General features: G+C 42.7%; 1 protein-coding gene across 1 annotated transcript in view; it reads right to left on the bottom strand.

The window, feature by feature from the left end:
- lrba (LPS responsive beige-like anchor protein) overlaps window positions 1-13,906 on the bottom strand; it is a 175,977-nt gene that overhangs the window by 142,531 nt on the left and 19,540 nt on the right. Inside the window, exons 2-17 of the mRNA XM_053417628.1 lie at window positions 13,539-13,770; window positions 11,528-11,628; window positions 10,454-10,549; window positions 9,649-9,770; window positions 8,878-9,004; window positions 7,982-8,101; window positions 6,968-7,114; window positions 6,526-6,723; window positions 5,159-5,292; window positions 4,144-4,252; window positions 3,554-3,706; window positions 2,800-2,968; window positions 2,278-2,357; window positions 1,594-1,656; window positions 921-1,018; window positions 561-653 (exon numbers count right to left, since the gene is read on the bottom strand). Of these exons, the coding sequence (XP_053273603.1) occupies window positions 561-653; window positions 921-1,018; window positions 1,594-1,656; window positions 2,278-2,357; window positions 2,800-2,968; window positions 3,554-3,706; window positions 4,144-4,252; window positions 5,159-5,292; window positions 6,526-6,723; window positions 6,968-7,114; window positions 7,982-8,101; window positions 8,878-9,004; window positions 9,649-9,770; window positions 10,454-10,549; window positions 11,528-11,628; window positions 13,539-13,770 (2,042 nt within the window). The remainder of the gene's footprint in view (window positions 1-560; window positions 654-920; window positions 1,019-1,593; window positions 1,657-2,277; window positions 2,358-2,799; window positions 2,969-3,553; window positions 3,707-4,143; window positions 4,253-5,158; window positions 5,293-6,525; window positions 6,724-6,967; window positions 7,115-7,981; window positions 8,102-8,877; window positions 9,005-9,648; window positions 9,771-10,453; window positions 10,550-11,527; window positions 11,629-13,538; window positions 13,771-13,906) is intronic.

Raw genomic sequence — 13,906 nt, 5'->3', positions numbered from 1 at the left:
ATGAAGCAGAAGACTGAAGAGGCTTAAAAACTACTGAAACACTCAGAGGGGGCACACACACTTTAATTGGTGGTGATAACCCAAACTATTTAATGGAAACCTTAAAAATACCAAATAAATAAACATAAGGGGAGGTTTGGTTCAGTGCATCATAATAAAAAGGTATTTTTTATTTATTTAGACATTGAGGCCTCCAGCTAGAAGACAATGAGCATTAACATGAACCAGGAAGTGTTGGAAGTTAGATGCCTGATCCCTCTGGTAACTACAATATTTTATAGTATTTTAACTAATTTCAACAAGATCAATAGCACACTGGCTTTCTTTAAAATATTATATGAAATTGAGGAAGTGCGTTGAAACAATGAAAGTTATGGAATCACGGTTTTCTTTTTTGTAACTTATTAATACATTTGGCTCGAATTTAAATGTATACCCTAACATAATGTACATTTCTGACACACACTAAACTAAAGTGAAATTATACTTTAAAATAATTTAAAGTATAATCTGGAACAACAGCGATTAAGTGAGGATTTAAACTTGAACCTTGTACTTACTTTGGTGGCAAGTGCTTCAGAAAGTAGCCCATCACTTTGAGTGCCTGCACTCGAATTCCTTCACTTTTTGAGGCCACAAGCTTGTAAACCACACTGTGAGGAAAAAGCACATTTGAATTCAATTAAATCCACTTTTTTCAAATAAAAAAAGTAACATAAGAAGTTTACATTAACATTTACCACACTCGTAGCATCAGATTAGAGATTAGGCAGTAGTTTTGAGTGCACAATTTTCATTTCACAAATATTTATTGTTTAAATTAGAATTTGAGGCATTTTTAAATCACTAAGAATGAAATATATATTTATACCGACTAATAAACAAGTACGTTAGCAGATAACCCAATCGGTGATCATTACCGAATCCCATTGCGCTGGTCGAAGGCCTGGACCATGGACCCTGGATGTTCAGACATCAGAGCCACCAACAACTGCAGCACATCCATGATGTTATCATCCTGTGGGACCGAGAGGAAGAGGAGTTGAGGGGACTGTGGTGTTCATGGAGACCAGTGGGACAATGATCGTCTCTACTGAAGCTGAAGAAGTGAGTCCGCTTTCAAGAGGATAACTTGTGTGACGAGTAATTCAGAGTCAACTGAACATGTCAGTAAAAGATAGAAAGAAATGTATGTGCAGTTTCTTATTATTGATATTTATTCTCCTGCTTTCTATCCGGCTGGTAGTAGCAGCAGTAATGAGCATGTGAATCACAGTGTGGGCTCTTTACAAAGAAAGGCTGCTACAGGTTTCTCAGCCCGTGTTGTAATCACCCCACTGAGTTAGTGACTGATCCGAGGGATTCATTTGTCATGCATCACTCCACTGTAAACAAAACCACTTCAACCAGGACACTGAACTGGCACACGTGGAGAACAGTAACAAGCAACAGTAGTTCTGCCTTTAGCAGCAGGAATTGTTTACTCTCTCCCAGCACATCAGATGGAGGAAAGACACAGAGCAGTACAGTAGTGCTATGACGCCACCTGGTGGTGAGGTCCCCGCTGCATGAAGAACTGAGTAGCAGCCTTACCTCATGCATGGTAAGGAGGTAGTTGAGGATACTCTGCAGCTCGTCGTCTTTGACTCCATGATCCTGAAATATAATCACACAGGTTTTATCATGATTGCTCCACTGTGATCACTAAAGTATCTGAACTATAGGACTAACACATTAGGAAAAAGACACTTGGGAGAAACAGTAAATTAATCTAACAACTTTTAAAATATCTTGATGTGAACCCACTGCTCTGCAAAGTGTAATCTGAGCTGGATTATTGAACTGGTCATTTCACTGATGAGGCAAAACAACATAAAGCAAATGTCTGAAGGAAAAACCTTGTGCTCAAAACTTCACTAGGGCAAATAGAACTGAAACAAGAGCTTCTAGGTATATGTACGGATTTCCCCCTTTTTACAAACGTAAATCAAGACAATTAGTTTTACAAAACAGAACCCATATACTCACATCCAAAAATAAAAATCTTAATCATATATCCAGCTTTTATGAGAGGAAAACTATGCTAAAACAAGTAGGAATTGTCAGATAGATAATAGAATTTCATTTGGAAGAATTATTGCTTTTCCCTTCGACATACTGCATTATGATTATACCATCAACAATCAGACTGCTGTAGAATGTTATTCTAACATCCAACTGTGCTGCTCTCTACAGAGAATCCTTGCAGCTCTTTTTGTTTGTCACTGTGGGACGTACCTTCATTATGAGCTGTTTGACAAACAACAACAAGAAAGCTCGCAGAGACAGGATCTCCTTGAGGTTTGGCCTCGGACCGTCTGAAAAAAACACAAAGCAAACAAGGGCTGATGTTAGTGGCTAGTGACTGAGAAGGTATAAAACATGTTATATTTAAAAGTTAGAAATATGGGGGAGCATACGTTATGTGTTTGAATCCATATTTCTGTGTACATGCTCATATATGGTGAATAAATGTGAATGGTAATTTGTCTCTCTACATCAGCCCTACGATACGCTGGTAACCTTATTGAACTTTTTTGAATCATTTTTTGTTGTTATTATAGTTTTAAAATCATAATAGTATTAAAATCAATTTCATTATCCTAATTTTGATACATTTTTCTTAAATTTCAGCTCATCAGTGAATTGTGAAGCACTTGATTGATGGACATGCAAGTGGAGGAGCAGGAACATCATTAGTGTGTGTCTCTGTGTGTGTGTGTGTGTGTGTGTGTGTGTGTGCGTCTGTGTGTGTCTCACCGAGGCCTTTGGGGATGACCCCGCTGCGGTCCTGTGGGTTGACGACCCAGTAGTAGTATTTCAGTGTATGCATGACCTGCAGCACCGTGCCCACCCTGCGAATGGCGTTGTAGATGGTCACTGTGCTGATGAACTCCGTCGCCAGGTAAGTGTAGTGGGTCAGTTGCACCTGGAAGAGACGCAGCGCACGTGAAAACACACACAGTGACACACACACTACATCGTCTAAGGGGAATAATCCAGTTTTAGTGCATCCAGGAAATTGGAGGCTTCTTTGTGGCTGAGTCACAGATGAAGGGAAAACCTTGAACTCTGAACTGAACTGGGACATATTGTAAATTAAAAGAAGGACAGGAACATTCAGGGGAAGGTGATTATGACTGTGCAGGTCTATGTCATCATATTTCAATTCACTGAATGATCCTGATGTGTGTCTGGCTGTCTGTAGGGTAATGCAAAAACCACTGGGCCAACTTGAAACTTGATGGACGTGTGGGCTGTGGGCCAAGAAGGAGCCCATTAACTATTGGAGCAGTTCTGTTTCTTTAACATTATGAGTTGAGAGTTGAGCCAATTCTTGACATTTCTTCCAATTTCTGAAGGAATAATCTAGAGGTATTAAAGATGGAATCAGGTTTGTATATGCAATATGGTGAGAAAGTGGAGAGATGCACATTCCAAGTTCCCTTCTAGTTGAAAAATGTAATAAAGAGTAGATTGATATCCTGCTCTGCTCTGTGTTTATTCCTGTTACCTTGGCAGGGGCATGGATCCAGATGACAGGGTTGAACAGGATGTGGTCACACAGCTGCTTCAGCAGCAAGATGCCGTTCTGCAAGTTGCTAAGGTATCTGGAGAAGGCCAGCACGATGTCCAGGACGGGCCGCGTCACATGCACCTTGGAGGACTTGAGCACAGAGACAAGGACAGAGACAGAGAGTCGGTGAGGCACAAATTGTCACAATATATGTGGCAAAAAGAAAATTGATGTGACAGTGAAAGGAGTCAAGACAGAGAAAGAACAACTAGGGAACTAGGTTCAACACAGAGAGGGGAGAGAAAGGACACATGCAGAGAAAGATGAGGAGGAGCTCCTCTTCTGCCTAACAAGCACAAAATCCAGCTGTGACCTCGGAATACAGCTGAGGGAAAAACAAAGTCTGTGTCATATTAAGTGTTGGTGTGTGTGTGTGTGTGTGTGTGTGTGTGTGTCTGTGCGTGCTTTGAGACACAAGATCAGCCCTATTACTGCTGCTGGGTTCATTATGTGTGCAGCTACTGCTCCAGAGTGATGGCTCTCCTGTGTATTTCTTCGTCAGCTGAGCCAAATGGTGTTTGTCTCACCTTCTCCAAAGTGTAGCCAATCACGAGGAAGCCCTTGCAGGCCAGGACCTGCTCTTGCATAGCCACCGAGTTCTTCAAGAGCTCCATCACAAAGGACAGCAACGTGCAGCTGTGACACAGACAGACAGACAGACAGACAGACAGACAGACAGAGAGACAGACAGACAGACAGACAGACAGACAGACAGACAGACAGAGAGACAGAGAGACAGACAGACACACAGACAAAGAGAGGGGGAGACTGTGAGTTAGACAGTGACAATAATCTATGTATGCTGCTGACAAAGCCCTGACTGTGAAGGGCATATCCTACATGAAATGTGACTGAATGAGGGTGTCGTGTCCTCATTGTGCTGGGAGAACAGATTCTAGTTAGCATCACCTTGAGGGCAGGAGAAACAACAACACAGCACTTTGGAAGAACGAGGGGCCTCGCAGCTTTCACGCTCGGCGTTATGTTAAAAGTTTAGAATGTAAAACGTAGTTTCCAAACACTTTGTAACTGCAGGCTTCTGTTGTGACAGTGGAGCTTTTAAATGTGGCAAAAACAAATTGCTGTGAAACAGTCTGTAGACCCTGCGGTGATGGGCCCGAAGGTCGGAACACAGAAAATGTTTTAAATGGTAAATTGTGTGGATTGTTTGAGAATCACAGTGTACCCATATTGTGACCATTAGTTTTAGCTCTACTTTGAATACTTTAGATCAGTAAAATATCAAATGATTTGCCTGATTACCTTTAATGAGCTGTGTGTTATCATCTCAAAATAAAGTAAATAGTGTCTCCAGCACCTGTAAATGCTTTATTTTCAGTAATTTAGTATATATAGTATAGTAATGTATAGTATAGTGTAAATCAACACTTTACACAATTTCTTGCAAGATAAATAATATCCCCAACATCGAAAAGAGTTATTCAGAAAACAAAATGCTGAACTCAATATTTGTTAACATATGTTTGCAAGTAAAAGTGCGTGTGTGTGTGTGTGTGTGTGTGTGTGTGTGTGTGTGTTTACCCGACGGAGGTGTCCAGCTCATGGCTGGAGGGCTGGCGATAATCCAGCTGTGCAAACAGAGGGAAGAGGACCTGCACGCCTCCGATAGAGTGGATGCCGCTCTGGACTGAGTGAGTCACCACAGCCTTCACGTCCTGCAAAACCCAAACACACACAGTCAGTCACATTTAACATGTACATGACCTGCATCTGTACATGAGTCACTGAGTGATGTGCATTGAATCAACTCTATGCGCTGATCATCATTTAAAAGTAGTCACATAGTCAGAGGTGAAGAAAATGTGAAGGACTTCCACTACACACTAATGTCCCTTTGACCATTATAATGCAGTCGAAACTATAACAGGGTTTTTCCATTGGCAACATTGCTTCCATAATGGATTCAGTTTTGAAATGCACATATTTGAGGGGGTGAAAACTATTCAATTCCAAGAATGGGACGAATGCACAACCCCAAGAACATCAAGCCTCCGGCCACTGACCGTCAGTTTATATAATACTGAAGATGAGGAATAAACGACCTTAGTTATTCTGTGTCTGGTGCGTTTACTTGTGTCAGTGGTTTTGTGTTGTGACAGACACGGTGGCCAGTCCAAAGGTCTCCAGTTCTATAGGATTGGAATTTTTGAAGCGTGTATAGCAAAGTTGAAAATATAGGTCACAGTCGTTCATATTTCACACTGCATGTGTGTGTGTGTTTGTGTGCGTGTGTGTGTGTGTGTGTGTGTGTGCGGCAGCAAGAGCCTCCATCACAAAGGAAACAAAGCATTCTCTTTGATGAGAGGGCATGAGAGAAAACTCAATTAAAGCTTGAGAAAAAGAAAACTCGGGAGTGAGTGAAGAAACAACTTTGTGTGTCGGTGCTGTGTGAGTTCATGAATGTCTCGGCCGTGCAGCGCGAGCTTCACCTCTTCACGTGGATGTAAGTAAATCCTGATATGAGAGGAAGTTAATTCCACAGTGAGGGCACTGGGGACGGCGTTTCTCAACAGCTGCAGGAGTCTGGCAGCCTCGACACATTTGCACCTCTGCCCTCGTTAGGCTATTAAAATGAAAAGATGCCAACTGGGCCACTTTCATTATCATAGAGAGAGAAGGAAAGAGTAAAGAGTGGCACATATGGCCCAGCGGGGGGGCAGGAGCGGGCATCCAGGTGCTGAATGAATCTGCATCGATTGCTTTAATGTCAGTGCAGCAGTGTGGCTAAGCAATATCAACACTAATCCAAGGGGGGGTGGCTACGTGCTAGATTACCAAAGTGTTGTATTCAATAGTAACTTTATTTATACAACCTTATAATTCAAAGACAACCAATTAAATAACACAACATTATTTAAAATCAATGACAACAGATGGAGGCGTCTCACCTGCAGCATGAGTGCATGGGGTGAATGGACGAAAATGGAGGCGTTGTCCTTGGGGGAGGACTCGAGGCAGAGCTGAGCATCTGTGGCGCGAGGGTTGTACGTGAAGGCGATGCTGGAGGACAGCTTGCCGTCGTACAGTAAGGTCTTATGATGCTCCGCAAACAGCAGGTCGCTCTCGGCCTTGTACTTGAATGTGCCCTGGGCAGGAGGATATGAAAGAGGAGAGAGGACGATTTAGAGGAAATTGTTTCTTTGCCACAATAGAAAATGTGTCAGTTAATGTCTTTTACAACGTTACAACATATATTAAAAAAAGATACAGGAAAGAATCGAAGCCATTCCAGATTTCAACTGCAAAAAACTATAAAATTAGAATTCATACTTCGTGCAGTTGTGTGCATTTTGTGTTAAATGATTCATATCAGGTGTTGTGCTTTCCAACCTGGTAGCCGGGCCCCAGCTGATAAATGGCCAGGATCTGAGCAGCGCTGAGAGCCTCTCCAAACAGGTAAACTGCCCCCATCTGTCCACAGAACACACGGTTGGCATCCGCCGTCTCCGACGATCCCAGGAAACACTTGTCAAACGTCTGCAGCGGGGGAGAGGACGAAGGAGGGAGGGAAGGGACAGAAGAAAGACAGAAAATAAGGACAAACAAGCCCAAAAATAGCAGGAAAGAACAGAGAGAAGAGGCACGTTCATGATAACACCAGCTATAAATGGCAACACAGCCTCAAACTACGAGCGCAGTGTAGCTAACGTGATAACGGCCCATCTTCTCCACATTACAGGGAGGGAGGCATAAGCAGAAGTGTTGAGAGCGATGAGGCCACGTCTCAATCAAGGAGCTAATTAGATTTCTGACATACTGACACATCTAGAGGATTACGCTTCCACTGTGGAGGCATTTTCAGTCCAGAGCTAAATTTGATTTAAGGCCCTCATATCTCAGCATGACAGGAAGCAATCCTGGGGACTGAGAGAGGGCTCATCTGGTGATGTGGGAGGAGACGGGGCTGTATACAGAGTCGTGGGACAGAAAAGCCCCAAAACACACATGTCTCTGAGAGAAAAGTCAACTTATAGGTACTTCTATATATTTGTTGGATAGGAACAGTGCTTATTAACAGACTGTAAATAATACTTTTAATGAAAGTAAGCTGTATCGGCTAATTTCCATCTCTTGTCCCTACTCAGATTTCAAAAGGCAGCGTGAAATAAAATGACCTCTTTATATAATTACACTATATATATCTATGGATAATTCACTTGCACTGTACTAGCTTCAAAACCAACTGTAAAACAAACCCTGGATTAACACACTATGAAAAGATATAATACATCTGATTATATAAGATAATACATCTGATTATAAAAAGCCAGCAGATGAAACACTGCACCTGAGCCATGTGAGAGAAACAAAACAGTACATAAAGAAAGCTGTGGTGATACTCACGTCACTGGTGTTGACGAACCAGGCGATGTCTCCAAAGGAAGCCAGTTCTCCGTTCACGTAGCAGCTGAGCTCACTGTTTTTCCAGCGGTTGTAGATGTAAACAAGAGTCACCATGTACCACTGTAAAACAACAAGAAGCATCTTCTCACAAACAGGAAACTGCTGCAACCACACACAAACACACACACACAACTCAGGATTTCATTACAAGCTACTGAATTAGCCTGAATCCAGCTTCACGTTTCACTGATCAGTCGCAGTCCTGCATATACTTGATTCTAGTTTTCTCCTCAACAGTGAAATAGGTGACTGCCGTTACCACCATGAAATTGGTTACTGTGGTTACCCGTGGACATGGAAGAGAATGAATTAAAAATGGAGTGAAAAGAAAAATCCACTAAAACGAGCTCTGTGTCCTCCTGAGGTTTGTGGAGGTAAGTTGGATCCTTCATGCCCAGGGGAGGCAGGAGCAAGTTCTTACATTTTCCACAGGCAAAGGCTCTCTCTGCCTGTAATGATCTTCAGTGTGTGTGTGTGTGTGTGAGTGTGTGTGTCTGTGGTGCGAGTGTGTGTGTGTGTGTGTGTGCCTGGAAGAGAGTAAAAGTATTAGTAGTATCTCCCATCGCCCTCATTCCTCCTTCGTCTACTTTTACTTTTCCCCAGAGTCAGGTGAGATGTGACAGTTCTTTCTTAGAGCAAGGTCTGGATTTATTGTGTGGCGCACGTGTGTGTCTGTGTCTCCGTATGTGTGTGTGTGTGTGTGTGTGTGCATATATGACTGATTATGTGTGTGCTTACATATGGATTTCAGTGGTATATTTACAGAGACACTTCCAGCCTTCGTCTTCTGGTGACAATGACTACATGCTTGCACTTGTTTTTGTTCCTTTTCCTACCTTCTGTGGTTTGAAGTCGTATTTTACACAGTGCTGGAATCCTTTCCCCTTGGTTTTTAATGAGGTCACTATCAAACAGCCGCCCACAAAGTGTGCAGAGTAACCGAGGCCTTTACTGGTGCGGAAACTGGAAAGAAATGAAGGGGAAGGTACAAACACACGGATTTAGCATTCAAGACCAGCATGGATTATATGGTGTCCCAGTATATCATATAAACACTTTAAAAAGCATCTCAAAAGGATAAACATGGCAAACAATAATTTCTCTACTTCACAGACTCTTCCCATCGTTCTCTGTGTCCCGTTGAGACGGAGCCCCCCCCCCCACAAGTGATTTAGTGAATTAATCTCTTTTTAAAAAGGGCACCGGGCTGAAGAAGAGCTTTTATTACGGATCCTCTCAAGCAGCTCGTTGGCGGCCCCGGCTCGGCTATCACTTTCACAGACGCCCAAACAGATCCCCGTTGAGCAAATTAGATTTTTTGACAGAAATTAATTTTGGGTTGAAGATAAGTTGATCAGAAGGCTTGATTTACTTGCTCCTCCAGAGAGGAAGTCAAAGGATGGGGGAGACGTGAAAGATGGAGGGCAAGGCACAACCATTTATCATCTGTGGGGATTAATGCTGCACGTCTTTGGGTTTCAGACACATTTCAGATACATTGTGATGGGGATGTTAACACTTAATGTTAAACACCCCCTCCCCTCCCCTTTGCAATGATTAAACTGGAACTTTACAAGTTACAGGGACCCTGCTCCTGTGTTACCCACCAGTAGAGGTAAGGCTTGTCTTTGTCTACGTTGATGTTGTTGAGAGGATCCATGCGGAGCCACGTGTGGAATGTGAACCCATTCTGGTACGGCCATTTTGCAATGGGAGGCAGAGCTATGGCCTGTGTGACAGAAGAAAACAGCATGAGATACAGATGTTAAAGGGATGTACACAAGTAGTTTAGACCAACAAATATGAAGCAAACTTGGAAAAGTAAGAAAAACTACAAAGATAATCTGTGATCCTGAAATATGTATTTTACTCTTACATCCAATAGCATGTGTTATGTGTCATCCTCCTATACAGACCTTACATAAGGCTGTGTGTTATTTGAATTTGCACATTTTGCATCTCTAATATGAAAAGAAGAGAAGAGCCATGAGAGCCAGTTCCCATGATACTGATGACAAGGGAACAGGAGGGTTTTGAATGAGCTAATGAGGAGGAAAGGTGAAGGCAAAACCCTCACAGCACGATTTGAAAAGACCAAAGCTTCCTCAACATGAGTAATTCAGTCAGACACACGATAACTATGCTTAGAGAGTGCATAGAGTTTCACCAGGAAGAGCATGGTATGAGACCATAGACTGTTTATAAAGACTATTAGACACATCTCCATTTCTACACACTTAACATTTCAGAAAGAGAACAACAGCCTTTGAGGAGCTGCACTGTCAGACAACGAGACAAAACTTGTGTGCTTCTGGTTTAATGGAGGAAACCATGTATTAGAAAAAAATGAAGGAGATTTAATGGAACATTTAAAACACTATGGAGGTTGTACATTGTGGGTTTTGTACTCACAGCTGCATTCTTTCCTGGGAAGCTGAAGAAGGAGTCGGGACCATTTCTGTGAGCCATGTACTTCAGCACCGACAGAAGCTTCACTGCGTGACGAGGCTGAGGGAAAAAAACAGAACAACACAAACACAAAACATTTTAGGCAACTGATAAGGTGATATTAATGTCAAAACAGCCACACACAAACATATTAAACCCAGTTACACACTTGAAGCCACAAATGATTAGAAGCGAGTAAGGCTCCGTTTCAGATCGTTCTAAATTTATCTCTCAGACTCAGACTCAAAAGAGATTCACGGAGCAGGAGATTTGACTCAGTCTCATTGATCTCATTATACAAGCATAGTATCCTTCATTTAAAATATGCTGCTCTAACACACAGACATTTGATCACTGGAGTTGAATCGATCTGAGTCGAACCTAAATCCTTTTGTTGTTTATATTCAATAAGATTTTCAATGAGGTCATTATATTTACTATAGTAGAAATGGTGTTTATAACACCGTTGCTCTAAACCCATCCACCCCAGCATTTTTGTTTCTATAAAACGAAAAAGAAGAGCAGTGGCAAGATTCGCTTTAAAAAAAAAAGAGAGAGAGTGGGAGAGGGAGGTGAAATTTAGAAGTATCAAATCAAACTGCCCTATTTCCTTGACAACTTGATTAGTGTCAGTGATCAATGGGCAACTCTCCCTCTCATCCTCACTTCATCTCTCTCTCTCCCCCTCCTGTGCCACTGCTCTGCCTGGATACAGCCTCAGCAAACGCATCAGACGTCCTGAGTTCAGTGAGGTTCTCCTGCTCCAGCTGCTCTCAGCGTTTTGTCATGTTCCACATTGTGCAAATATCTTTACTCTGGCTCACGCTGTGCGACTGTTGGAGTAACTACACGCTGAAGAACGTGTAATATCACGATCCCACCTAATGTCAATAATGTGGAGCTGCTTCACAGTAGAAGTCTGGCTTCACGTGATTTATCTCGTCGTGTGGGATGGCGGCAGTCGAGGTGTCGCTCGCACATTCCTCATGCAAGTCCCAGACGACCAAGACAGATCACCGTGGCACGACTCTGACTCACCCACTGGCCTTCCTGCCCCTGCAGCTTGCTGAAGAACAGCTTCAGCTCCTTCACCGTGATGCTGTAGCTGGCGAGGACGCCCAGCATGTCCACGAGGAGGTCTGCGAGATGGACACACGGCAGAGGGCGGGGGTTACACACAGACACAGGCAGGGTTTAAACAGAAAGATCGAGAGAATACTAATGCAACTGTTGTTTGTGCAAAACCTGTAGAGATAAGATCGTCCATATGTCGGTACCTGACATATGTACTACAACTTCATAATTATTATAAAAGTCTTTTGATGCATTTTATAACCTGAAATACTGCACAGCTAGCAGAAAGTATTTAAAGTCTCCCATTCAAATAAAAATCCAGTTTTTAAAAGTATTAAACAGCAGCCCGCAGTTTTAATTATTTACTACATTTATTCTTACTCTTGTCTGAAAACGAAAATCTGCAAAATGTTTAACACTGCAACATATTGCCTAAGAGTGTTGTATGTACTTGGTGCCTCTTTCTGCAGTTTAACATTGTGTTTCTGCATTTTGTGATCACGCAGGATGATTGTGTTTGTGCAGCCTGTGCAGGAAACCAGAGGACACACTCTACAGGGAGGCTTCTCTTATGAGTTACTTCTGACTAATGATGAGCCATAATGTGACAGATCTCTGACCAGTGCATGCAGTGCCCTTGATTTAACTGTCCAGACAGTGGAGAGAGGAGGAGACAACAGGAAGGACATTTATTATGATGAAAACATTAAAAGAGCGAATATATATATATATAAATATAACATTTTAAACCTCTAAATGTCAATCAATACAAAGTGTTACATGCTTATGAGCCATATAGCAGAGAAGTGTGGTGAATACAACTACAGTCATTACTTTCAGCTGCCTAGTTACTGCTGGGCTGTATCATCCCTGCTCCACTGCGCAAACCCTCCAGGCCAGCGCTGTTCTCACTGGCTGAAGTTCACTGAGTCGAACACTGTAGGATTAATTCGAACTAATTTGCAGATGGCCGACAGACTAGACCGAGACTCGGGGGAGACTGTGCAGGAGGATTGTGCCCTAGCTCGGTGTAACGGAGCACAGTGTCTCCAACAATGGAGGATGAAACCATGAGGTAACTGTGTTAAAACAAGAGTGGGGGTGGGGGAGTTGTTGTGTTAGTTGTGTTATGATACTCAATGATTCATGAAGTTGGAATTCTTGTTCTTGCTTGCTGCCCCTCCACAGAGGTCAAAGCTAAGGGCCAGAGAAACTTCTCTTCTGGAGGTGATGAGGATGGAATGAGTTCAGCGAGTCCAGTTCAGCAGTGATTGGTGTCACAGGGGATCTGAGGGGGGATGGGGTTTTTGTACTGCGACACAAACTAGCTAAATCTAAATGCATATGACGGCTTAGTTTGACGGATATTTTTTTTGTTCAAGATGGTTAATAAGGCAAAAATACCATGCCATATTTCAAAACTGAAAAAATGAGGCTTTTTGATAGGTTGAAACTTGAAATCTAATTAAAAAAAAATCTGCATGATTGGAACCAAGCCTTGCCTAATATTTTTGATAGGCTGAAAGAAATTCAGATCTCTGCAAACATTATTTTGTATTTTTTGTGTTTTCCTTTTTCAAATCATCATCACACTTTAAATTGAAACTTTAAATTTGTCAATGTTCTCCATTAGTTTTCCAGGTTTAACACCTTGTAAATGCTGATCTGAAAACTGCTGCATGTACATTAGAAAATAAAGTTCTTAAATGTTGAAACTTAAGGTTTTAAAGGGGAGATTTTCTAGTTGTGAAACTCACTGGACATACACCTGCTCTCCTGTTGCAGTTTGTTATTTCAGAGACTTTTCAAAGATCACACATGTAAGAGTTTGCAAATCCCCTGATTTTTGGCAGCGATGCCCAACAGCTCTGATCTAAAACTCTAGAACTGGTGGTCTGGGATCCTGGCGGCGAGGCCTTGTTTCAGGCTTGAGAAGATAGACAACACTTTGTCCACGGGTCACAGCGGTCAGTACCTGCGATCATGCTGTCTGTGGTGGATATCCGCTCGAGCACCTGCTGGATGAGCCCCACATCGGTGCACGCCTGCAGGTTGCGGACGCTCTTCTTGAGGATGGCGGTGAAGATGCTCCAGACCTCGGCCTGACAGGTGGGCTCACACTTATCCAGCAGCTCCACCATGCACAGGATGCTGTCCGGCTCCTGGATGATGAAGTTCATCTCCAGGTCAAACTGGCCGCCGACCAGCTGGAGGACGGATACAAAGGGGTGGTAAGGGAATGTGGGAGGGAGGGAGGGAGGGAGGGAGGGAGGGGGGGGGTAGAGGGTGTACATGTCAGTCAGCGCATCATTGGGAAATAGAACATAGCAATAAACAAACTAT

The sequence above is a fragment of the Pleuronectes platessa genome, chromosome 3 (assembly GCF_947347685.1).
Source record: "Pleuronectes platessa chromosome 3, fPlePla1.1, whole genome shotgun sequence".
Taxonomy (NCBI): domain Eukaryota; kingdom Metazoa; phylum Chordata; class Actinopteri; order Pleuronectiformes; family Pleuronectidae; genus Pleuronectes; species Pleuronectes platessa.
This window is presented reverse-complemented; position numbering and strand designations above follow the sequence as displayed.